Raw genomic sequence first — 27,863 nt, 5'->3', positions numbered from 1 at the left:
AACAATAAATTCTAGTTTTGAGTGAGATATATCCACAAAGGTAAGAGGGGAGCAGAGCAGTGATGGACGTATAAATAAATATGTACCAGTGAGTAGGTCTGTGCAAGGCCAAAAATACTGACATATTAATTGCTAATGAAAATAATCATTAGTTGCAGCTCTAACTGACACCATGGAAGTTAGAGCACACGCTTTGCACTTTCTAAGTTATATTTCCTGCTTTGTTGATTCAAGTGCCATCCACACACAGCTCAAGTATTTCTAAAATGACTCAAGGGCAGAAGGAGAATCTTTTGAAAGATAGAAAGGCAAAACAGTCTTCCTGTTGTTATGTGTCAGTGATGTAACATGTTACCCCCATCAAAACATGTAGCACACAAATGTGGGCTAAACAAGAATCAGGAATACCACAAAGATTATACAACACTATTTCATGAGAGTAACAAAGAAACATTTCATGGAAAAGTGCTGGTGGACCAGGTAGATTCCAGACCAGCCAAAGGACAGCTATAGCCTAGAGAAGCACTGCTGGCTAAAATGAATGACTAACAACCTCCTCTCCTTCAACAATACTATAGCAGCACCCCTGTGCAAGATGCTTAACAGCTGCTCAGTGGCCAACAGGAGAGGAACTGCCATTTTATAGGGTGTTATATACAGCAGCACATACAGCTGTGTAAAAGTGAAGAAGAGCAAAGCTGGAATAGAGCGTGCATGCACAGCAGAACCCTCCCCTGGACAAATAAAGGTTAAAAAAGAACTTACAGCAGACAGAGCTGAGGGAGAGGATAGCAGGAAAAAAAAAAGAGGAGGAGGGATGAAGGGAGACTGTCCCTTTCAGGAGATAGATAGGTCCAAAGAAAAATGGCAAAGGCAGACTACAGGGTGACCTGAACAAATTGTTCATATGGCTCCTAGAAGCAGTGTTTATGCTCCTGGGGTGATGTGGGGCAAATTGAAGCAGCACATATAGAAGAGAAGCCACAATACTTACACTGAGCAGTGACTCAAGCACAATTGCTTTCCACCAGTGTTATTATCTACCTATTAATCACTTCCTGTAAAGCAAGTGAAGAATGTCTTGTATTTGTGCCTCTTAAAGTCTGCTACTCTCGACGTTTACATCAGGTGTGTTTAAGTTATGTATACTACTCACTGTGTTGTGCTACAGAAACAGACTGTAAAGTTACAATCCCCTTGTTGACCCGGCTGTCATGATGACTGATGGGCCGTTGGCATAGCTCGCAACATGCTCTGAACAACTCTTCCCGGTTGTGCTCTTCCTTGCAGAGCCAATAGCAGAAGCCAGCTAAGGACACGAGCAGCCAGCTTCAAATGTGATTCCTCCACTCCAGTTATTATCATTATTGCTATCGTATTACATCACGGCACCGTTGCCACTTTATTACACTGCCTGTGCATGGCGCACAGACATAGGACAATGTGACCAGCCCTCTGACAGCGCCATTCATTACAGCCAGGCAACAATATTACCATACAGGGCAGCTTAGCCTGTTCTGGATTAGCACTGGCATGTTACGTCTAAACATGCCTCCATTGTCCCCTAGCCTGAGCAGCTAAACAGGCCCCTGATCCCCTGTTTGTGTTGTAGTTACAACTTTAATCCACGATCCACCCTCCCCATGCCAAAATCAGATTACGAGAGTCAATTAAACTTGGTCTCATCCATAATCTCGGCGCACAGGCACAGTGCAAGGCCTGCAGAATAAAATGGGACAAATACACTGTTGATCTTTGAGGACTTACAGGCTGGGTGTCTTGTTTGAGCCCGCTGATTGGTTATGATGATGAACTGCGCAACCTGTAGGACCCACATGCAAAGAATTCCCAGGCTCTTGCAAATTTCATACACTTTGTTTTTAATTGATGCCGTTGAAACTGCAGAATCTGTATGCCAATCTGTGACATATGTCCTTGCAAATGTGCTCCTTTCCCTGTTGTAATCACATTGGTGCATGCAAGAATGCACAAACATTGTGGGAGAGAGGGAGGAGAAAGGGAGTGAGAGGAAAACAAAATTAAAATCCTCTAGTGAACAGCCTGCAGGCACCCGGCTCCCAGCTCCCATCCAGCCCTGTATTTTATCATCCTTGAGTGGCCGGGTGAACGCTGGAACAGAACCGGAGTGAGTGTGCAAATCAAACCCACTCTGGCTTCCCCCATACACCACTGGATAACAGAGAGAGACAGGACAACGGGGTGGGGGGGGACAGAATAACCTCTGGACTCGACAACAGTCCGAAAAACGGTCACGCGCCATTAACGCGGGTCATCAAAGTTTCAGCGGCACCTTGTGGCTGTCACTCAGCTCGTAGCTTTGAGATACGGTCATGCTCGTAATCAGCACCTCGTCCTGCGAATGTTCAACAGCGGAGGCAAACAAGACCCACCGTGAAACGAGTAATCAAATCACATGGAATCAAGTACACATCCATCAAATCAACAAGCATTATGAGCTGATGAGGAACCTCGCTCGGCATAAAAGATGAAGCCCCTCTAGATGAGCACAGTCATTTCAGGCTCCGACATATCAGTCGCGCTGTATTTATCTCCTCAAACATCAAGGGGGTATTGTTTCATTAGCATTAATTTCTCTAGAGCCTCAGATTAGAAGTACTGTATTTAGCTTTAGGCTATTCAAATTCCTATACAGAAGTTATTGTAATCGCTGTTCTGTGGAGATTTTTAAAGCGTGACTATCAAATAAATGAGCCTTGTGCACTGCTCAACCTTGCAAACAGAGTGCAAGCTCATAATTCACTGTAGGCAAACCCTCTACAACTGGAACAAAGAGACGTGAATACTCAAGTCTGCGATGAACAGAATGAATCAATACGAACAAATGTGAAAGCAGGGAGAAGATTGCTTTTCAATATAGGGCAAAGACACTGAAATGACTCTAATCTCTTTCTTTCTTCAGCTTTTATTTATCCAGGAAAGATTTGCTGAGCATGATGCCTCCTTCACACTCATGCTGTTAAACACACCGGGCTACTGGGAGCCACCAATATCAGACCACAAGCTGACTGGTGTTTGCTGAGCAGCTCTGCTGCAACAACTGGGGGGGATTTTATTGCTTTTCTCAAAAGGCTGCCTGACACACTGACAAGTTTCATGAAGGGTTTGTGGTTCAACAGCATTTCATCAGATCTGGATCCAATATTAAATTCAAATCCCTTACTGAATATATTTAGGTTGAGCTTCCAGCATTTGTAAATAACTAAAGTTATAAATAACTAAAAGTCAAAGATTCAGCTGAGATCTGTTGTCAAATTTTCTCGTCTAAAAAGGCAGAAAGAGAACACAGTTTCAACTGAGTCACTGTTCAAAACTTGTAGCTACAACCTCTCAAGACTCTCTGCAAGCTGTGTCCCAAGTCCATCCTACATATTAATTGTAAGCAAGTTTTGGGTATGAACACTAGAAATTGCATCAAATTAAGTATAGTCGACAAAGCCTGTCATTCTTACATGTGCTGTTCATATACACTATTATATGTCCCACAATGCAATGCTCGTAGGAAATTGAGCGCATGTAGTGAGACAGCTACAGAAGAAATATAGGAATACAAAATGCTAGATGGACTTATATATCATTCACACACACACACACACACACACACACACAGTGTCAGAGCTGTCATGCAAGGTGCTGCCTGGTCATCAGGAGCATTATGGGGTTCAGTGACTTGCAGGAAGCTTAAACATGAGGACAGGAGGAGACGGGGACTGAATCACCTTCCCTGCCATTAATCAATGACTTGTTCATACTGAGCCACAGCCACCACAAAGTAAGAAAATAAATCTATTAAATCTTTGGAAAAAAAAAAAAAAAGTCTGTTTTCTTTGTGTAAAGTTTAATTGGCAGGGGCTCTAGAATTAACATAAATTAGCTACCGCTGATACAATCTGTCATTTCAACCAACAAAAGCAGCTGTTAGTGCAGGCAAACATAAGAAATCTGCCAGATGAATGTTCCTTAATAAAAACTGAGCTAAGAGTGTTAAAAGATTAAAGATAAGAGATATTTGTTAGCTCTAGGGCTTAGTGAATCCAAGTATTTTGCCAACCTGGAACCACATCTAAAATGGCACCGGTTATCGGAATCCAACCTTACTTTCATGTCAACATTTTCCACCCTTAACACTGAATTCAAGCCAGCAGCCTTTCACGTCACAGCCCTGCTCCTCCACGCTCGTGAGAAAACCTTCAATCTCCTCAGTCTGAGAACAGGAATCAATAAAAATAAATGTGAGAGAAGATTGCTTTAAAATGTAGAGCAAAAGAAGCTGGAATGAGTCTAACCTATTGAACAGGGTGAGATTTTTTTTGCTTTGAAAGTGAATGTATGAGCGGGCCTGAAACTCTGCTTGCCAACATCACGCCCCTCGGTGTCTTTGTACGTGTGTGTGTGTGTGTGTGTGTGTGTGTGTATGAGAGATAGAGAGATGGTTGGTAGGTGTTGTCTGAGAGGGGTGACTCATCTCTTCAAATCGCTACACGCCACAGAATACTCAATGGATGTGCGCTCTCTACATAGATTACACTTGTGTGCACACACGCGCATGCACACACCGACTCTAGCCTCGTCTCACATACAGTCGCAGGCGTGGACGCACATGCCAAAAACACCTCGGCCCTCTTCCACAAACCGCTCACGCTCTGTTCTCAGCTGCCTGAGACGGCACGCTGTTCAGCACGCAGAGTGGGAGCAATACATTACACCGATCCGCACCTTGTTCCCTCGCGGGTCGATACGTGGCATCAAAACATGCCGTTTTTCTCCTGTAATAATGACTGAGAATAGGGAGGCATTCCACAGGTTCTGCTCTGTTAACACTTACGGACGGTGGGGCGGAGAGGTTGCATTGTACGCTGAGCCTCTGCAACGCTACACGATGCAAACAGCCTCTCTAACAGAATGCATCGCTCTCTGGCAACAGAGGTCTCAGCGGGTAAATAAGCTTATGTTTGCCTGTGTGGTGCTTAACGGTGCCGAGCTAGTGCTTTTACAGAGGTCGCTCTCTCTCTCTCTCTCTCTCTCTCTCACACACACACACACACATCTGTTGCTGTCCACCATTTTCATGTGCTCTTTCTCTGTCTCTAGTACAAACCTTTAACAGCCTTTCTAGTGCTGGCTGACTAAATAAAAAGCAACTGTGTAACGCTGGGCATTTGATGGCTCTATTTCCATCGCCATAGAAACCACATTGTTACCACAGCTTTTTGGAATAAAATGCATTTTCGAGGGTAAGGGGTCTTGCCACTACCTCCCTGAAAAAAAAAAAAAAAAAATGAACGCCTTAAAAAAAAATTAATGGCCTTGTTGTGATGTTGTTTTCAGCGCTGTCAGGAGGTGTAACCGGTGCTGGACTGTTGCTGCCATGTTCTCTAACTGCGGCGGCATTTAGCCCCCTGAGACAGAGGTGCTGAGTGCTGAGTGCTGCTGTGAGGGATGCTCTTGAATGAATGCAGTCAGCCGTACAGAGAATAAATGCATGAAGAGTGCGTCTAACAGAAAACAGCTTGTAGCAGGGACAACAATGAAAAGCAGTGATACGGGCGATAAGGAGATGAAGAATGATAGCATTATATACAGTGGATGAAAACTGTGGAGACAGATGGAGGCAAGAGGAGAGATAGGTCAATCATCAGCCCTTCAGCCCAGAAATCTACTGTACTCTACGTCTGACTCAGATCTTTCCCCCGCCGCGATGCAATTCTCCTCCATTTTTGATTACAGATTGCTTGCCGTGATCTCAGCCCGGTCTCATTTTACCATCTGACAGTTGCGCTATCTGCGCCATTTAGATCTAAGTGGACGCTCCGTCTCCTCCGCCAGCAATTTACATGTTTGCATCTCGTTAGGAGCATTTGTAAGGCGAAGGACAGTGAAAGAGGAGGGAATTTCAGCACGCAGATTAGTTTTCACCTTTGATATCAGAGCGCATCGCTCACACGCCGGGATGGGATTTCGCGAGGTGAGATTTTTTTTGAGCGAGCCTTGAATTTGAAGCACGGCGATGCGAAGGCCCCCGTGTGATTCACTCAGACACAGATATATGCGCACATATCTTCACCCACTCTGACACACTCCTTAACGCACATGGCAACAGTGAGCACGTGAGCTCATACCAAGATGGAAACAACAAGAGAAAAACACTTGAGGATACAATCCCACTCAACACTGCGGTTAAAGTGAAATGCTTTCCTTTTCAAGAATATCTATAGCCATCCATCAAGTCAACACTGTGTTCTGCAGTTTGGAGGAAAAGCTTTATACAGGATCTGGAATGGAGATGGGCCTTTTCCAGACTGCCCACCTTGATGTTCTCTGTCACACCACACATCCTCCAAACATCCCCTGACATCACAGTGTGTTAAAGAACTCTTTAGTCTTATTTAACTGGACTTCTTCTACTGGATTGTTACGATCCTATTGTTGGATTATAATCCTATTGTTGGATATTGTATTTCTTCTGTTACACTCTTATAATGTTATGTTCATTTTTCCCACCTACAGCGGTTGTTGCACACCCAGCTGTCCAAGGGGGCGGGAGAAATCTCTCTTTGAATAGACTCTCCTGAGGTTTTTTTTTCTTCCACATGTGCTGCGGTTGTTTGAGGAGTTTTTCTTTGTTGCTGTCTCGGGCCAATGAAACCCCTCTGAGACCTTGTGCGGTGTGTGATATTGGGCTATGCAAATAAATTTGATTTGACTTGACGTTTAATACCTTATCTGTGATTTTTCTTTTTAAACTTTCAACCAAAAATCCCATCCAGCAGCCACTGTCAAGGTCACGCTTTGCCCTGCTGATTTATGATGCCCCATCCCCTCGTGAGCAAAGATCCGAGAAGCCAAAACGGCCTGATCCGAGCATCCTGAAAGGATAAGGCAGGTGTTACTCAATATTTTTCTTATCTCTATCTCTCTCAAAAAAACAAAAAACAAAACAAAAAACAACAATGATGCATTAATCTGTCTCTAAATACGTTCAGATCCCCTTACCCTGTCAGTGGTACTAAGCTCTAAGCCCAATGGTTTCTACTGAAGACACTAATATTTTTATATTGTTGTATTTTTAAAAAAGAGTTTCCCAAAGCACTTACTTACTCTAACAGGAGTAAAGATTGTCTTTTGTTGTGGGACTATTTTCAGCTGCGGATTAATACACCCTAGAGTATTTACAGCTGCAGGACAGGGTATACTTATTTATACTTATACTACAGGATATACTTAGAATAAATTACAATGTGTGTTCATGGAACATGTGAGGCAGTGCAACAGTGTGGCTCATTGATGTGTTTTCAAGAGTTTTTGGACAACAATGAAGCTCTAGAGCTCAGAGGAATAAGCTATATCAGGCTTTGGGATAGACAGACAATGCATGTTAGTGGGGTTGGTGGTTTTGGTCTCTTCATGGGATTTGTTGACAAAAGGAAAAAAAAAAAAATCCATTGAGGCTGTTCGCTGCGTGTTAGATGCATGGTTCTTACCACCACTTGATGAGTCCTATCAGAGTGAACAAATGCACAGTTGAACTGCTCCACCTGTGGAATTGTTGATTGATCATTGATCATTGATTTGATCAGGTAGTCACGTAGTTCATGATCTAAAATGATGATTGATTTGCAAGTTTGGGTCTAATCTAACAATCTTTGGCAGCTCCACTGTATCCAGGAAAAAAAAATATTTGTGTGTAAGAAAAGGGTGAAATGTTTATATTAATATCACATCCTGAAAAAGATCTAGAATGTGAGACCTCGGACTAAAAATCTGTAGAGCTCTTAATAGACCTTTCCAAAAGATATACCCCTGCGCCTGTCATGTTATCGCTCCCACTTGAAATTAGGCAAGTCTCATTTTCTGCCGTCCTTATCTTCCTTCTAGGAGTGCACAGGGGGCCACATTGCATCAATAGCTGCTCCCTAATTACAAGCCTGGCAACCAGAAGCAGCAGCAACAGCTCTACAGCCTTACAGTAGATTAAAAAAAGACGCAACTGCAGGGCATGTCTATACTGTCCTTGTGTGCTGAGGAGACGAATGCACTTTTACAAAGCAATTAGGTCATAGGGTGAAATGTCAAAGGTCACGCTGATCGTGATTGGTTGTGGCGGAAAAGGTCATGATGTATAATAACCCGCTTGCAAAAGTTTAATTCCTCTAGTCTATTATGAAAAAGACTGTCACCTTTAACCCTCGGCCTTTTGTGTTTTCGGGGTGGTAGACTTTGGCTAATCAGGGCCTGGCAGCAGCGGTAGCAGTGAAATGGAGGGGCAGAGGCGGGCATTCTGGGAGCTGTCGTCTTGGCTGACAACAGAGTTGTACATGCAGACAGCCAGCCAAACATCCAGCCAGCTACAGGGCTGGATCACTTTCTACACTGCCCTAATAGAGAAAAAAATAAGCTCTTAATGTGTTTGTCTAGACTGCCCAGCACTGTGCAAATGAGGCGCTGTCCGGTTCAGTTAAAAGCGGTGCACGAATACAGCAACCCCATTGAAAGACAGTGACAGTAACTCAAACAAGAGACGGAGAGAGGAAAAGAAAAAAGACAGAAGCCTCTTTCACACATCGTTAGTGATTTTCACAAATGCAGCTACATTCAGGAACATTTCCATCTTGTGCCTTTTCACACAGGCCGTGGCAATGCCGGAATAGATGGGGCAAAGGACAGTCCAGCAGATGGCGGTCATGCAAAATTTATGGATGCCAACTGCCATAAAACTCAACAAAGGAAGAAGATGAGGCAAAGCCAGATGTATGTGTACACGGCAGAAGACGTCTCTTATTATTGCTGTTTTTGTGTTTTCTTAATGTATTTAATATTCAACAAGTTTGCAAGACAAATCACCCACGAAAGCATTAGCAAGGCAACTGTAAACAAGTCGCGGATTCAAATAAGTCATCAGTGGAGTCTTGTGATTGGTTCGCTCGCTTCACGTGAAAGCGTCTTTTGTCAGACGGACATAACCCTTTAGATGTTTGTCCCTGCAACATTACTGCTTTCATTCACAACACAGCTGTGCCTGCATTTTCCCTTAAATGTTACTAGGTCTTGAGGTGGGAAATTGGCAGCACAGATGTCCCTGCTCCCATTTACACATGACCTCATGCTGGAAATGTTCCTGGACATTTCAGGGATAGACTGCATGTGTGAAAGGGGCTAGAGAAAGCAATACAGAGGCTGTTTACACAGCATGCCCTCATTTCTACCAAGCTGTCTCTGGGGTTCAGAGAGGGTCGTTGCACCGTCGACTAGGGAACAGCTGGTGAGCGAGGAGGGAGAGAGGGACTGGGGAAGACATTTGAACAAGGACAGTTTCAGATCAGATGCCATATTATGATAGGAACGGTTTTCTTTTCCTTAACTTGACTACTGAGACTGTGTACAGACAGTGTTCTTGGACATGATTCATGTATGTCAGATGGTCTCTGTCACATGCAAAAGGACAAGCGGGACTTGTTTCATTTGAATCATTTGTGACTAATCATACACTGTGTAGCAGATGTATGTGAATCCACACAGTATTGCCATAAAAAACTCATTTACACCTCATCCAAGTCTTCATATCACACTAATTGTTTGAGAAAACGTGTGCCAAAATCATCAACTTGGAAATAAAATCAAAATGCGAATACATCATTATCTTTCTTAAAGACTGCTTGTCAGCAAGGACAGTTTTACATTTCAAGCAAGTGGTTTGCCTCTCTATAAAAACAGTTTTGGCTGCCAATTAATCAGTGACTGTATATAAACAACATCAAAACCACGAGACCACCGAATAGCCCATTAACTTTCTTTACACACACACACACACACACACAGCAATGCAACAATCCCTTCTGCTGTGAGCAGCACTATTATAATCTTTCATACACTTAGCTGAGGAGCACACATAATTTGAATAACAATAGGTTAAGCAATGCAATTTGTATCCAGGCTAAAAGAGGGATACACACCGCATTAAAAATAGAGGTGGGAAACACAACCGATACACAATGTGAGGGAAAAGGGCCAATAGTAAGTATTGGCTTATTGCAGCAATGCCAGGGCAACACTGTTGATGGCTGAGATAAATGGTGGTCTGTGAGCTCTGAACTCATTAGTCAGGGAGAAAACAATCTGCATCACATGTCAGGTGATTGGCCAGCAGCAATCTGTTCTGTGAGTGCAGGGGGACTGCTGGATGAGCCAGACCCTTCCCCTTTCACACCAAAGCAAGTCTGCAGCACAGTCAGCAAACACACAGAGGTTAAATCAGACAACAGAGACAACAGAAGAAAGCGACGTGGTTTAACTGTGGGCGCACACACACACACACACACGCACACACACACATACCAATCCCCATGTGCTGAAGTAATCATGCCTGACATCAAATTTAAGTTAATGCTTACAAATGGAACATGAGTGCATTTATTATATATTAACCTAAGCCAAACCTGAACTCATGTGCACTCAAGTTCACATGCTGCAGCACTAAAACTAAGCCTCAATGTGACTGGTTCAGTCAGAGGCTGCACGGCTGCCTGCTCTTGGACGGAGGTGGATTAGTGCTCGTCTGTCAGCTGCCACATTTGAAACAAGTGCAAGCGAGGTGAAGGGTGAAAGGTACCTGATGCTAAGTGGGCCGCAAATAATTAGCATTCACTCGGAGAATTAGCTTAAGCTGCATAATTACGACAAAGCTTAACACCAACATAAACACATATTAGGTATTAATGATCACTCATATTCTGTAAAACTATGTGGTCACTTTCAGTTACATTTGTAGTCGACTTTCAATTCACATAAAAATGGAATTCCACACATTTTCAAGCGAGAGAAAGAGGCTTTTCTTATGGTTTTACGACATTGTTAACACATTCGCTATCAGCAACGATCTTCTATTTCTGCAGCAGAATTCATCATCTTTATCTCAGCAAATCTTACTCATTAAAACTTCATTTTTACACATACACTGTATATAGTCTATATAATCCAAAGCCTTACGGCATCCCATATGTGAGATGTTTGATCCCACATGAGCTGCAATGAACGGCATATCAAAAGGGCTCTCCAGAGGCTAAGAGGTGCATATTGCATGGTTGCTCCAACACAAACCTCAATTTTTAATCCACTATCAGCTAACACACAACCTCAAGGCATCACCCCCTCTGTTGATATCACAGTCTGTCATCACCCCTTCCATCTTTCCCTCCCACTACAACGCATATCAACAGAAAAAGCCAACACAGTGCTGTGAATCGCGCTTGCATATCTAAACAGGTCATCATCATTATCATTGTAAATCCCTTCATCTCCTAAAACACACATGCCAAAGCTCCTTTAGCAGGAGAAAAAGTCTTGGAGATAGATAAAGGTGAAGGATAAAGTTAACCCCTCCTAGAGCTGGCGCTTGCTTGCGGGCGCACGATGAAAACTTTCTCTTGTCTCATTATGTCTGTTTTGAGCACAGATGTGGACAGAGAACACACAACTTAGAGATGGGTGTGCTGGCAAATAGACAGAGAGAAAGAGACATTACAGGAAAACAATGTTTTTGAGCTACAGAGGGTTTGAAAGTTGCCAGGAGGTTATTTTCAATTAGCAACATGTATCCTGCACAACTTACATGTGTGTATTAGCCATAATTGCTAAACAGGAAAATACTGCATGTGGATTGAATTTGAATAAACAACTCCCTTTAGAGGATGTTTTTTTTAGAACATAATCATAATCAGTTGGCATCTCCTTGATGAGGCTGTAGCACAGAAGGCTTTCTAATTTGATCTGCTCCTGACTTCCTTCCTTGCATCCATTCATCCCTCATTGTCTCCAAGTTACTAGCTTTTGAGTGACAGTGATAGCGCTTCAGTAGGCAATAAACATTCGGGATGCACCAAAAGAAAACAAAATAAAGCTGATATATTGTTTGTGAAATGCAGCTCGATTATTCCTGTGTTCTCCGTCATCGGGATAAGCGGTTTGTATGGATGGATTCTCACAGAGGCTCTGCTGTATTCTGTTCCTCTGTATGGGAGACAAGACCTTGTGGTCAGCTCCAGCTGTCAGCGGTAATGTCACACTGGTATCAAGAAGGCTCAGCCAATGAGAACTAATGTATCAAGATGGGATCCTGTCTTGGTTGGTTTGGTTCAAGATGGAGGTGCAGCAGCGAGGACAAGTGAATTGTGGCCTGCTTGGTGATGAAAAAGCAGATACTGCTAGCGAGACCATGACGCCTGAGAGTCAGAATTGAGGTCAGTGGGTCTCATGCAAGAACATTTTTATATTCTTATCCTAAATCTCTTCCAAGTCAGTTTCAGCAAACTTAACTTTGCTTGTTTCAATTTGATGAATACAACCTGGTGTTCCTTTATGAGATTTGACCATTAGCATAATCAACACCCCCAAAAATGCTAAATAAGTTTCAGCTCAATTCATTCACTATAATGTTATACAAGAGAAAACAAGAAGAACTTCACACAGTGGAGATTAAAGTCCTGCTGTCAGGAATCAACAAAAGATAACATAAAAAATTTACCACTGTCAGCAGTGACTTAATGGGACCCGCAAAATGAGAAAATATTGCTATGGCTGTCAACGCCCTGCTGTGACATGAATAAAGAAAGAATGGTTTGATGTGAAGTGAGACGCTTAAAAACATCTTGCTAAAGCAAAGCAGTGCGTGACTAAATGGGAGGTGGTCGAGTTGACATGGCGGTCACGGTGATGGACGTCAGACTGCATTCCATTACAAGTGAATGTTGGATAATGTTACTTTTAAATGTAACTTGGTACATTACAGCATTACTGCCATTAAAAAGTAGTTTGTTACATTACAGCGTTACCTACTGAGAAAGTGAAGAGTACTTTTGCGTTGATGAAATGATGCGATTCCTTTGTGATTCCTTTATCATAAGAATGTGAATATTTCCAGATCATAAAGGCTGTCCTCGCTGCCACCTCACTAGCTGAGCTACAAACCCGCATTGACACAACTGCAGTATTGGTGCCTTCCACTAGTATGCAGCTACCCACAGAGAAGTAGGAATAGGTGCATAAACAGAAAAGAAACAGGGCGGGCGGATGTATCAGAGATTTTCTTTTTTTGTTTTTTGTGGCAACAAAAGAAACAGTGACATTCAGTAATATTGTAGTGTGTTGGGGGTAGGTGGACAGAGCTTCCTAGCATTCTCGCTTATGTGCACAGGTAGTACCTTCCCTCCAGTATGGTTGCGAGAGAGCATTGCAGTGTTGATGGTATACCTGTTGCTACCAATAAAATCACGCTATTTCTCGTCAGATCACCTCTCTGCTTGAGTTCTTACCATGGTGAGCCCCCCGCCTGCTACAATAGTTTAACAGTAAGGGATTGCTTTTTTGAAAATATTACTAAATAACTGATTACTTGAACTCGTTACAACAAAAACGTAATCTGAGTACTCTAATGTGTTACTCACAACACTGCAGGTGATGTTACACTAACGGGTGTATGGGAGGTTTCCCTGGACAGAGACCTCCAAAAAGATTGAGGCAGCTGTTGGAGAGTGAGAATTTTCCAAACAACTAATGAATTGTAGAAGTTTTCGTTCCAAAATACTGTTACTGAACCTCTCAGTAAACTGACAAGCCATTACACACATCACACTGGTGAACAAAATATAAATTTTACAGATGATTTCAAACCAACAACAACAATAACCATCTACTTTCCATTGCAGATGCCTTCATCCACAACTGTATACTCGTTGGATGAGACTCTACCATGTGTAACTAACAGGTCACCTGTTCTGTTGTGACTGTGATGCAGAGCCATCACTAGAGGAGCCTCCTGTTTCCAGGAATCCACTTCACTTCACATAATCATTATATCATGTACAGAGTATGGGAATACATCTCTGAACAGCTCTTCCCTTATTGGATCGTGGCCTTAGGGCCTTTGTTATGATTGGATACTGGCTACAGCCGGCCACCCCCTCCGTGTCTCTCTCGTTGTAAATGTCTGCTCCTGCATTTTAAACAGTTTGGAGCAGTGCAGCAATCAAAAGCGGGAACTCCTTCATCTACATTATCACCTCAATCAATGAATAAATAAAAGAATAAATAAATCTAGCTTCCTCTGAGACAGTCAGAACATACAGACCACAGTTTGGTTGCAGAGAGAAGAGGTGTGTCTTTTGGGGGAGTGGGGGCGGGTGGGGTTAAAGGGGGTGGGGTGGAGGGGTTTGAGGATTGTCACTGTAATAGAGTGAGTCAACCATCCCTTCAGACAGAAACAGGCCTGCTGGAGGCAGAGGGGTGACGGGGAAATGCATGGGAACTGTCCCCGGTGCTGAAATCTGGAACGGCCGCTTTCTAACAGCCTCAAGTTCATTTCAGTGCAGGAGGAAAACATTTCCAAAATAAAGGCATGCTGTCTTTCAATACCTGACCCAGATCTGAAACAATCTGTATCACCAGCTCTAGTATTACAGGTCAGTCATTTACCCACCTACCAATTTAAAAAATACACACAGCAGGGGGAGTATAATATATGCAGAAAAACAAAAGCTTAGAGGCTGTTGCTGAGTTTTTCCACGCAGATCCCGAGTCAGTTACTTGGCATTCTGATCACAAAGCCAGGGGAGGGAGATTCTCCACCATGTAATTCTTTCTGAGCCAAGTCAAAAAGATTCTCATTAAAGTACTTTTTAAACCCCAAACCTTAGTCCTCAGGGACAATTGTATTGGGTTGTCATGCTATTTGTAGACTAATCATCTCTCTACACACACACACACACACACACACACCCACACACACACACTCATACACACACAGACAGACACACATACACACACATGCACGCATTAGCCCCCTAAGAGCTGAATGTAAAAGAGTCTGGATCAACAGGAATTGGATACCGCATTGTGCCTTTCAGGCACCCCCCCTCCTTCGCCCCCCCATTCTTTGAAATGATTCTGTTGCATTATTCATCTTTCAAAGCTGTCATGCTTTGTGGCTAACCCTCTGTCAGTTTGCTCAACATCACAGATGCAGCATGAGATGGATTCTTACGCTGTATATTGCAGACAGCTGATCTAACGAGGATTTCAGCTGTATCATTAAGAGGCACGGAAGGTGATACAGCTACATTAGACACTGATGTAACTGCTGAGATCACCATACAGAACATACTTCACATTCAGGAAACACAAGCACCACTGTCACCTTCTCATTTCAACATTGTCACAGCAGCTGAAACGTCTAACTTTGGTTTATAGACTTTGCAACTTGTTAACCTGATTTTGCCGTGACACATCAACGCGGGGGAGGTTTACTGTCATTTCACTCCATCGGTTACAAATGAGAGCTTCGCTGATGGAGGTTCTTTACTTGTAAATATCGTACATTTACAGTAATCAACTTGCAGGCACGCAGTAATAGGCGATTCCTCTCAGTTTGACATGAAACGATTATGCAACAGGTCTAGCACTTGCAGAAGCCGCCCTATAGAATATAAGGGTCATTGTAGCAATATCCTACACTATTTTAGACGAGGCCAACAGCAGAATGATGTCACAAGTCCGTAAATAAGGGTCCTTTTCTCGGGCACTGCAGAGACCAGGCGGGTGTGGTGACTGCATTAGCAGACGCGCAATCCCCGACGCAAACGCTCGCATAAGATCATTCTGTGGACATTCCTGTAACGGCTCCCCGCCATCTCTATGACTACCTTCTACTTGTCGGACGTGTCTTGAAGTTCAAATCATTAATCTGCTGTCAAGAATGTTGTTTTTGTTTTTTTGGGTTTTTTTTTTTTTTTTTACCAATCTCGCTCTATTCTGACAGCCACAAGGTGCCCATTGACGGTGCGCCTCCCCAAGCCCGTGTTTGATAGAAAAATACATGCAATGGCAATCTGACATCTGCTCTCCATCTGACAACAGTTTAGTATTCTCTACAGACACCCCACTCTCTCCCTCACAGCACCCTATGCCGTTTTTGTATGGCGCTTTCCCCCCTGTACCCCACTCTTTCTCATTCCTATGCGGCTTTTTTTTTTCCCAGCCAGATTATTTCCACACACGAACAACAACGGAATTGAACAGCGGTTTCATAAAATATGCAGGTAAAAAGGCAACTCGGAAAGCACCGACATCTCAAGCACAATATGTTCATGCTCTACTGACAACTGACCTCCCAGTCTAACGAATCCCACTCTTCGGTAAACATCCGGAGGATTTCTTTTCATCCAAAAAAGCGGACCAGGCGCAGCGGCTCTATGGAGCGACTGGGCGATGCGATGCCATTGCGCTTTTGGTATTATCCTCATGAAATCAATTTGAACAGAGGGACGTCGTCAGGAGAAGGCATCTCGGCGGCGTCGAGACCAATTTGAGCGACACAGATGAACGATGCTATGCTTTACAGTCCAACATTTTTGCTCGGCGATGGTTGCAACCAATTAGCACACCACTTGCGCTCCGAGGCGAATAGCTCCTGACAAGGCGCTCCTTCTCTTGAGCATCGCTTCTATTTCAGCTGCTATGCTGCTTTTTGGAAAAAGGTGGCAGACTACACAACACAAGCAACTTCTCATTCCCAGGATATAGGGGGAATTTAGCGTAGCGCATACTCCAAAGCCAATAAATCCCCGTAGCGCATTTGACAAATCCTTTCCCTCTGCTGGGGGAGCAACAATAAAGGAAACTTTTAAAGGTCCCTGCATGAAGGGCTTCTTAAAACACGTGACTCCATCTATTCCTTGTTGGAAAAAAAAAGAAGATGCATTTGATCCACAATAGGCCCTAAGCAGTGGAAGACACGTAATGTGGGGGGCATGGATGTGCTAAAAAATGAATGACACTGGTACCACACAGTGGACTACTCACCATTAGCACAGCAAAGTTATTATGATGGGTGCAATGAATAGTGGTCGTGTTGCCCCCGGAGCCTGTTATGTGACAGCCCTCTGCCCTCCAGCCACCGTGTCCATCCAGCAGGTCAAAATCCCAATAGGCTGCGGTGGGGTCTACACCCAGTGCGAAGTGCCTGAGAGCAATAGTAACGGAGTGCACGGCGCTCCCGAGGCTGCACCCATCTGCAAGAAAAGCAACACATTCAATTAAGCAAACCAAGTGGAAAGTCTGTAAGTGCTATAGCAAAAGAAGCGCGGGCATGCAGGGCGCGCACATACACATACAAACTCCTGTATGCACTACACACACACACACACGCATTATGTAGACATTATTGCACAAGTGTCAGACTGTTACTGCAGTTGATAGTGTAGTATTAAGTGTGCTTAAAGCTACCTAAAGTAGCCCTTTGAGACAAGGTGCAGCTATAAAGTGCAATGTGATGTGAACATTCATGCAGTGCTTTCATTAATTGGAATGAAATCAATCGTAACAGTCAGAGAGTGATATTGTTTTGATTTATTTTGGCAAAAAAAAAACAGCACAGACTGTTGACACACAGGTTGTGCAGCTTGCGTGTCAACATGTTGCGCAGGACTAACTGATGCAGACTGTGTGTAAGCATGTAGTCCGACTAGGTAATACATTACAGCGTTGACATCACCGGCAGAATGATAAAAATGGATTTCCTCTTACCTAATTTGGTGAAAGCAACTGGTGTTGAAACGCTCCTACGCTTCCCATCATCTGCGAGATTTGACGAATTCCCCGTACAAGGAAAGAGTTTCCCATTGCGAAACACAATGAACTGCAGCTTGCAAGTGGAGTTATCAACAGATTGCAACGCAGAGGAGGAGATAGGCGTACCAGCCAGCGGTAAATGGATTGAGGCGACTGCCACTGAGTTCTGCGGATGGAACACAAAAAGAGAGGAAAATAAAAATCAAATCATGTCTTCGAGATGCGCAGGAAAAAAAAAAAAAAAAAAAAAAAACTAACTCCCATACAAAAGACTGACAAATTGCTTTCCTCTCCAGGAGTGGAGGCGACCATAGACCACAAGTGACCAAGGGAATGAGAATCACGTTTGAAGCGCTCTAGTGCGCCTATTTGGACAGGCTCCCTGCCGCAGAGGTGGAAATGGTTCTTACCATTTCAGCTTGAGGGCACATCAACACTGCAGCTTGATTTAAAGAGACAACCGGTCTGACTTTATCTTCTTTTCACCGAGTCTAAACACCGGAGAACCCCCGAAAAAACAGCCCTGGCAAGATTTGGGGGGGAAAAAAGGTTTTGTAGGAGAAAGGCATGGTTTGGGTGTGTGAAGGTGTAGGCACTCGCCATCTTTGAGCCCAAGTGAATCCAAACTGATACATTTGTTTTTTTACAATGCTGTAACTGCAAGCTGCAAGAAACCACAACAATCCCCTGGGCAGGCATATCCAGAAATCCCATCAGAGTTGCATTCAAGATCCACATTCCCTCTGATCTGTTATGACCTGTAGCTGATACTTTTGCAGAATGAACAAATAACATAGCTGTCAGGAGTCTCTGCCTGCCCTGTCCAAAAGAAAAACTGTGCTAAAATCAGGATCCAGCCTTTTGCTGCTACATTATAACAGCTGCAGGAAGTTTGGCACGGCTCAGGGTTTGGTGAATTGATGCCCCTGGTGGACAGAGATGTTTTCAAGGGTGTGTGGACCAGTGACTGACTGCACTTAGGACGGGACAGGCAGCACTTAACCCTGCCAAAGTTTAATCATAAAAAAGCTTCCAGAGTTGCACCGTCAGCATATAGGACCCACATGTGTGGCCACACACTGACTCCATGCATCATATCGGCTGATATTACTGCACTGGCTCTGATGTGTAATATTTCATACATACTGTATATAAAAGAAAATAACAATAGTACACTTGCAAAGGCAAAAGGCAAGGCTTCTTCACACATTCTCATTTGTTATTTATTCACAATCAAAACCCTTATGTGAACAAAACAGACGGTTATTCTTTTTGTTGATTTATTAAGAAGTGGTTACACAAAAACACATTTCTGCACTGTGAAAAGACTTCCAGGGAGATGCAAAAACACTGCGCGTCCCCACATATTTATCCAGTGATTGACCCATCATAGTGTATTGCTAGAGGAGAACGATGCTAATGATAGGCCTGATGATACGTGTTCATAATAAAGATAATGATCATGTTACGCGGGGCCCTACTTTCCAAATGAAGTCTGTTTTGTTCGGCTTTCAATCATGTCACCCTCCAGTGTGAGAGGATCAGCACTTTGAGCCTAAAGGGGAGGGAAGCTTCCTGGCCAAGATGAATGTGGATGCCCATAAAGTGCCCTTACAGTTAACGGGGAGCTGCTTAGTCAGTCGTTCGGCCCAATAAATGTCGAGGAGAAAGATGGCCAAATTTCTTAATCAAGTTAAACAAGAGCTCCTTTGTCTGTTCTTGTGTTTCTTATGTTGGCCACAGTGTTGTGTTGTTTGTGAAATATGGAGGCCCTGGCGATGACGGGCTTACCTCCACTGATGTGGCCCCTACTTGTTTTGATCTTCCTGTCCCTTCTGTTATCCTGCAAAGTAATTCTGTATAGGTGACAAAGAGCAACGGCGTGCTTAAGCATAATTCCTTTACATCACAACCAGCGTGTGCGAAGAGCCTCTGGTGATTTTACAGCATCGGGTTTGTTAGCTATTAGTTTCTGCATTGACTCACTCTTGAAAAGCTATTGATTTTCATCCTGCAGTGTGTGTGTGTGTGTGTGTGTGTGTGTGTGTGTGTGTGAGGAGAGGAAGAAAGACAGAGAATCCTTGCCTTGAAATTTATGTTGCATCATTCTCTTCTCTGAACAGCTTAAGCTGGCAGTCTGTTTCCAAGACGTCATAGGATACAGACATCAGGGCGAGAGCCGGAGAGGATTTGAGCCCCGGTGACAATCGAGAGACGGACGAGTTAAACGCGGCCCTGGCAAGCTATTCAAGGGGTCCCTTCTCATACGGCCAACACGGATGCTAGGTGACCTCCGTCCCGGGGGGAAATGTTTTCAAAGCATCCAACTCACAAAAAGAAATCTTATCTCATACACTTGTCTCCTCATCTCTTTCTACATCTTTTATCCTCTTTTATGTGGCGTATCAAAGGGATTTACGGCCCAATGGGTGTGCTATAAGCCACGGTGTGCGCAAGGTCCCGTTCTAAGCGACGATCTATGTTCCTCCTGAGCAACCTAAACAGCTACATTTCCTCAGCCCCAACGCCGCCGGGGACCTCGCACTTCAGAGTTGATTTAGCTGGTTGTACCTCAGCCGTCTGACCTTCCTCCAAGCCCCTCCCTTTCCAACAGGGCAGCATGCTGTAGCCTTAGTAACCATAATCACACACTCCCCTCTGTCTCTCGCTCTAGCCTAGGGATCATTCTCCTTTTCCCTTTTTTTTTTTCCCACTTATTCCTTTCCTTACAGAGGGCATCCAGGTGAATGTCAGCAGTCACCTCCTATTTCAGGCTGTTCCCTCTCCTCCACAGCCCTCCCTCCCTCCCTCCCTCCCTCCGTCCCTCCCACCCTCCCTTCCTTCGTCCTCCTCCACCCGCTCCTTGATGCACGGCCCTGCTTGATAGAACCACAAAGCTGCAAAACAGCCTGCAGGGCAAAACACAACAGCTGTGTTTGACCCGGGGCAGTCACCAAATCACAGCATAAACATCCCGCTTAAACATGGCTCCATGACTTCTCCGGGGATTAATGTTGAATGTGTTTAGACAAAGAGGTGAATATTAAGACACCCAGTGAGTGTTTTTTTTTTTTTATTGTGTAATCCAAAATTAGAAAAAAGAAAAAGCTCTGTCCCTTTGTAGATATATCTGTAGGAGAGATGCATTTATTTATTTGCACAGGCGGCAACTTGAAAATTAACTTTGAATGAAATGAATTTAGCTCAAAGGGCAGCTTGCTGAGCTCGGCCCCAGCTGAGAAGAACTGCTGACGAGCATGATGGGAGATTTGCATAAATTTTTTTTTTTTTTTTTTTTTGTAATCATCGGCTGTCCTGTCAGCACAGACGTGGTCAAAGACACAATGACCATGACAGATAGGTAGACATCGGTACACTGCAGGGGGGCTGAATCAAGTGTTTGTTCCTTCCCATGATGTTTCAGAGTCTGAAAATAAATCACAGTTTGCTCACATTTTGCGAGACCTTGCGCACACACACACGTCTCTGCTGGCGCTGCTTTCGAGGTTTGACATATTGCTCGGTATTATAAATCTAAACAAAGGGAACCTAATTCTACAAAAGTGATTGCCATGGTTGCAGCTTAAAAGGCGTATTCCTCTTGAGCATTATTATGTTGTAGTGTGGTTAGCATTACTTATCGAGAGAAATTAAACACAGTCCTACACGGTTGCCATGCCAACCAGAGTCTGTTTCCTCCAGATGGGTTGTGTTGGTTAGTGGGGGGAAACCATTTGAGCAGATTTGAAGCAGGAAATCAGATTCTTTGGAGAGGCAGAGCTGTGCTTCAGCTGTCAGCTACAGTCTCCTCAGTCAGCTCTGACTCAAACTGTCACATCAGAGGTCACAGTTAGTCTGAACAAAAAAAAAAAAACATTCAAGAGGCTGCAACAGATGGACAACACTGTTAGATTAAAAAGGCATCATGGATTACAAATGGATGAATTTATTGTGAAATGTGTTGTAAAAGCATAGCTGGTATAATAGCTGCAAGGTGATTGATAATGAGCCAAAAGGAGACGAGTCTTTGAGACGGAAGAGATCTTAAAAATGAATTTCACAGATTTCCAGCATTAATGAGTGTAAATATATGACTCTCATAGAACCTCATTGTTTCATTGTTTGCACCCTCCGAATCCACAAACATATTATAAGAGTTTGTCTCGTCAATCTCCTGATGCCACGTCATTGCAGCCTCCATGACTGTGACTCAGTGGAGAATGTCTCCTGAAAGTACGTATTTTCATGCAGCACTGTAATGGTAAGAAGCAGAATCTGGGCATACTAAGAAACAACAAACATTTTTGGAACACTCTGAGTCATCTCCGGTTTATTAAAGGTTCACTTCACCATATCACAAAAAACATAATTTCTAATTTAACCCTTGTGGTACAGGCTGTACAGATAGTTTCTGTTGTGTGTGAGGAGATCTTAAAATATCCACTTCTAAAACTTGTGACACTATGATTTATATGGGTAGAAAGTAATCCAGATGAAAACTATTCACAGCAAGGTCAGTGTATTATTCAGAGTAATAGGAACACAATTTATGGAAACCAACCTTATCCCCAGAAAATACTGTCCATATTGGAAAATGTTGTCTTTCTACAATACTAGCATATGGAAACAATGGCATGGTTAAGGTCAGGTGAAGATAGTGGTTATGGTAGATAAACAACGGTTAAAGATTGTTAAAATGGTTAAGATTAAAAAAAAGAATGGACAAAATTGTGGAAAAGCATCCTTGCGAGAGAGCGTTTCTGCTCTGCCTGCACAAACGTGATCCTGAGAGCACAGGGCTATGACGAGTGTGAGCTCGACCCTCCCTGCGCACTCGCAACTGCTCAACACTCGCCTGTACGCAGGATGACTTTGGAGGTGGGGACGGAATAGACAGTTCGCTCCTTTGATTAGTCGCACTTTGAATACTGACCATGACCTTTAATTGGCTGGTTGGTTTGATCACTGACACAGTCAAAGACTGCAGTTGCCTGAGAGAACAAAGTGAAACATAAATAATGATATTTAGTGGTTGATTCCCCATTTTTTCACCACTTACACTTATGAAAAAGTGTTAGACATTGTAGCAAAAGTCTTAACGCTGTTTAAACCCACTTTCAGATTTTTGAAACTTTTATCTTGCTTATGAAAACAGAAAAAATTTCACTAGTATTTCTCCATCCAGATCACATTAGACCAGGGGTGAATAACAGAGAGCAGGTTTAGTGAAAACTCTGCTTGTTAACCCTGAGATGAGGGAAACTCTGGGTTTTCTGTTCCAAAAAGAGGTATTTTAACTTAAACTCCGGGTCAGTTACCGTGGTAACTGACTCGGTGAACTATAACCTGCTCACTGACAGGTTTTATTCAACAAACCCTGAGTTCCTCTCTGTCTCCTCCTTCTTACAGAGCCAGACACGCTGTTTCATTTCCTCATTCATTCAGTCTGTATCGAGGCGCATTAATAAGCGGAGGTTTACTGTCTGTCAGAATCTAAATCCAGGTTGGATATTAGTTTGTTACTCATGACTATCTAAAGTTAGCCTACCGCTTTTATGAGCCGTCATTCATTTCTTTGAACAGCAGATTTTGCTCTCACATTCAAATATCACAGAGCATGAACTCATCTGAGAATATAACCTCTGCACGTCCTTTTTGCGAGTGCAAGCTCTTCTTCTATAACACTGTGAGTCAGGTGTCAGTTTGTTAGAGCAGCTCCTGCACTGAAATGTTTATTACACATAATGTGTAATCTCAGTTTAAATCTAAGAAATCGGTATGAAGTTTTAGACACGTAAGATCAATGAATAATTATCTCTATCATTCATGATGTGATTGGTCACACTGATGGAACATCATTTCTATAATATTGGAGATTATATGTTAATATTTTTGAGTGAGCAGGATCGAGCAGCATCAATGAATGCTGTTGAGCCAAGATACAAACAGATGTCTAAAATTTTTAAATCTACTGTATTTTAACCTCGACACCTTCTCAAGCAAATCACCAAACACATTATAAGTGGATCAGACTGTGAGCTTACAGTCATGTCTGTGTCTTTGATCTGTTTATTTTTTTAAGTCTTTAACTATTTTTCATCTTCAGTGTTGTCTCCTGTGTTTTGTCCCGTGTCAGATTAAAGCTGAACAAATATATTCAAAATGTAATGTAGCTACAGCCTGATACACAGTTAGATTCTCCTTTATCATCGTTAAGGAAATGTAAGTCTGATAAATGATGAATTAATGGACAACACTGGACAACTTATTGACACTTTTCCCCCGCTCTGACTCTGAAGATAAATGTGCATCGTCCACATACACATACATTAATATCTCTACATCCACTGGATTAAAATGGAGACTGTGCCTTTTATTTACCTGTTGCCATGGTGAATCATAGTATTGGAGTTCCATTGATGATGGCTTTTTTTATTCACCATGCATGTGCTTAACTCAGAGTGAACATACTCAGAGTTGACTGAACTGACTGATCAGCTGCTCTGGAACCAAAAAAGTTTCCCATCCTTGAGTTCATCAACTCAGAGTTCAGGGTTGGACTCAGAGTTTGTTGAACCTGCTTTCTGGAACAGACATCATGTCTAGATCATAGCCAGCTATACTTAGACTTGTCAAATCTGGACTAGATTAATAAGGAGACTCCATTTGTGAAACCTTTATTCTATTTGTGAAAACCGAAAAAGGGCGATTTTCAAAAAAAAAAAAAAAGTTTCACAAATCGGAAAGTATGTTTAAACAGCGTTAACGTTTTTGCTATGATGTTTAACACTTTAAGTATAAGTGGTGAAAAAACAGAGAATCAGCCACTAAATATTATTATTTATGTTTCCCTTTGTTCTCTCAGGCAACAGCCGTCTTTGACTGAGTCAGTGATCAAACCAACCAGCCAATCAATGGTCGTTGTCAATATTCAACATGTGACCAATCAAAGGAGCGGACTGTCTATTCAATCCCTGCCTCCAAAGTCTCAAAAGTCAACTTGACGAGTGAGTGAGAGTTGAGCAGTAGTGAGCGTGTAGAGAAGGTTGAGCTTGTGCTCCTCACGGTCCCGTGCTCATGGAGCAGAGATGCTCCCTCGTGAGGATGCTTCTCCGCTCGTGGATACTGTTCTGTGCGCTGATATGACGTGCATGCACCTGGTTTTTATGTGCACAGATTTTAAGACTAATTAAACGCCATACAAAACAAAATGACAGCTATCAGGTAACAAGTGATGGAATAAGTGAAATGAAGTGAAATGAAATGGCTGACAAATGTCTGATTTCTGGAAGTACAGTAAATGTGAATAAGATTCCAAAAGTGTCTATTTTTTTGGTAGCTTACATGTTTTGTTGTTTTTCAATACTGGAAACATGACACCTGTGTCTATTCTCACAGTGTTTAAAGGTTTGGATGTATCAAAAAGTACATGACATTCATATTCTTGTCCCGCTCACTAGTGAACACCTACAGAGAGAACCAATGACAAACCCCGAGCCTTTCATCTATTCATGTGTTTATTAACCCACTAACTTTCATTACCTGTTTATTCACCAACATGCTCACTCTGAATACTGCTGAAAGAGTTATAATTGACCTGTTTTGTGAGTGAGACTGAATTGGCATGACTGGAATTCCAAGAAAAGACTCTACATCCAGTCCATAACAATATACCTTTTTACATCAGGTTGAGTTAGGATTTCAAACCCCCCCCACCCTCTCCCTCACCACACACACACACAAATAGCTGTGTGGCCCTTTTGGAGTCGGTCCAGATCGTGCTTTACTATTGCCACATTTTCTCTCCCACGCTCACGCTTCTCAAGTTTGATTCAGCTGCAGGGTAGGGAGACAGGATTAATGGACGGTCATTTGGTGCAGCAATAACAATTGGCTATCACACAAAGTGGGTGTGCTAGCACTGCTGGAGAGGTGAAACACAGTCATAACTTTGGATTAGGCCGTGGGGTCCTGTCCTCTCTATTTGGACTACCCGATGGATAAACCTATGAGAGAGTTCCCCTTCCCCATGTGAGAGCTTGTTTTTTTCACTTACTCCAAGATTAGCCTTTGCTTATTTGGGTCATTGATCCAAAGAAAAGTACAAGACGGCAATACAATCAAGGTCATGTTCAGCCACTAATTCATTAATAGATTTCTCACTTCTGTTCCACCTGTCAGATGGTATTATTTCAGACACACTGCGTCTCAAGCCAGAAACAACTGTACACTGCACTGATACCAAATGTCACAACTTGTCCCTGCCTCGCACCACTGTCAGCACTGTAGATTTTCCAGAAAGTGTGCATTCCACTCGAACAAAGTGATTAAAGTAGATCTCCATGTGAAGAGAAGGGGGGAGGTAGAACAATTGCGGTCTCTTTGGGCCTTTTCAGATCGTAATTTGAGATTCGGCTCGGAGGTGAAATGAATGTGAACTGGTGTGTGCTTCGCAGATTGAATCATTCAATTACTTTTCAGGCGCTATTTGATTTTCCGCTTGTGTGGTGTTTATGACAATCTCTCAATTTTGGCAAGCCAAGGCCAGTATTGATCTCATAAACGTATGGCATCAAAGAGTTTCAAGGAAAAGGTGAACTTGACAAATTAACTGGAATGAAATAATTACGCTGTAGATTGTAACCCTAACAGTTGCTGTGATGAACCCGATTGCTGTAACACAAACACACACAGACATGCAGATACACAGGAGATTTAAGATGTGTATCTTGTCTCCTCTCCGTGATGAATGGGGTGTATTAGCTGATAGTAATAACCAGTGAGAGATGTTGGCCCGTAGAGCCTCCTCCCATTTATGATTCAGAGGCAAGAAGGTATAGCTAGTGCTGTCCAAGAGTCTCCATGGTAACCTGCCTATGAATCTGCATGACTTTACAATTTCCCTCCACAGTGCCAGAGCGGGGCATTTCATGTGTTAAGTGCCTTTACATCAACATTGGTATACATGAATATGCATGAGTGTGGGGAACTGGGGTTTATTCATCAGCAAAAGCAGAATGCAACATGCTACAGTAGGATGGTTGGCTGCAGACCTCCACTTGGGACACAATTTACCACCCTCTTAACCTCCTCTTCAGCAGAGATCAAACCGTTCAGATTTCAAAGATTGAGAAACAAAACAAAAAAACCCCCCAGACATAATTGAATTTTTATATGCGATTTGATCAACCCCCAGGAAAACATAAATATGAAATTTTCTTGTATGTGTGATGATGCAAGATGTTGAGTGATCTGCGTGCAGCTCATTAAAGATAATTTAACACCAGCTGCTTCTCTATAGGATATCTCCTACACAGTGGCGTTGAGTTGAGCTGCAGACCACGTCGTCCCTCACATTGCACATATGCACACACCTGCTGTTGTGTGTAAATGAATGAGATGCTAGAGGGGTCGGGGGTGGGTCATTGCTGTCTGCATAGCAAAGACAAATCACGCTGAGGAGGAGAAAGAACAAAGCTCTGGAGATGAATCACCTCCGCGAACACGCGTCTAAACAGCATAATGGGGCTTCTACGGTTCCGGCGCCGCGCTAGACGATGCAACAAGCTGACTGCTTCCAGTTGAACCCTGCAGCAAGGAGGCAGTGAACCGGCCCGGACGCACACAAATACTCACACACATCCTGTCAAAACCGTACGCATCAGCTGGGACAAACACAACAACATGGAATTCATCATGCGGTGTTGTGTGTGAGGGCAAACACTCCCATAGAAGGGCCGCATTGAGAACATTATACGGCAAATCATCTTAAAAGCCTTCACACTGTGGTGACGTTAAGAAGAAGGATAAGGTGGTGCTACAGGATTAAGAAAGGTGTTAATCGTTCAGTTAAAGAGTCGTTTTGTTAACCAACATAGCAATTTGAAACGTGAATACATGGAAATTCAAAAGGATTTATTGCTTTGCTTAAATGTGTTTGATGTCTTTAATGGCTTGCTCTCTCATTTTGCATTTAAACATCTTGCCTGGAAAATGCCCTTGGGCATGGCCAGGGCAAATCTAGCAGATCTGGGGAAGAAATTATAGCAGAGAAAAAGGGAAGGAGAGTGCTGTATATTTATGGCCTCCTTTTACCATATTAATCCCTTCCCTCTAATCCTTTGGCTGCACCAAATAAAACTGTAATGGCTTTGTTGGTCATCTTTATCTCATCGGGCTGATGATGAACTCACTGGCAAAAATGACAA

The 27,863-nt window shown here is 43.0% G+C and overlaps 1 protein-coding gene across 15 annotated transcripts in view; it reads right to left on the bottom strand.

The window, feature by feature from the left end:
- The window catches only part of LOC122996546 (adhesion G protein-coupled receptor A1), a 181,645-nt gene that overhangs the window by 37,940 nt on the left and 115,842 nt on the right, over positions 1–27,863 (bottom strand). For 14 of the 15 annotated variants that reach the window (XM_044372036.1, XM_044372038.1, XM_044372032.1 and 11 more), the window contains 2 exons: positions 17,611–17,821; positions 16,888–17,096 (listed from right to left, as the gene is read on the bottom strand). In XM_044372036.1, the coding sequence (XP_044227971.1) occupies positions 16,888–17,096; positions 17,611–17,821 (420 nt within the window). Of the gene's footprint in view, positions 1–16,887; positions 17,097–17,610; positions 17,822–18,065; positions 18,474–27,863 lie in introns of those variants that run through there. The other variant, XM_044372045.1, reaches the window with a different exon arrangement.

Source organism: Thunnus albacares, chromosome 14 (assembly GCF_914725855.1).
Source record: "Thunnus albacares chromosome 14, fThuAlb1.1, whole genome shotgun sequence".
Lineage (NCBI taxonomy): Eukaryota > Metazoa > Chordata > Actinopteri > Scombriformes > Scombridae > Thunnus > Thunnus albacares.
Note: the sequence above shows the minus strand (reverse complement) of the source record. Positions and strands in the feature narration are given on the sequence as shown.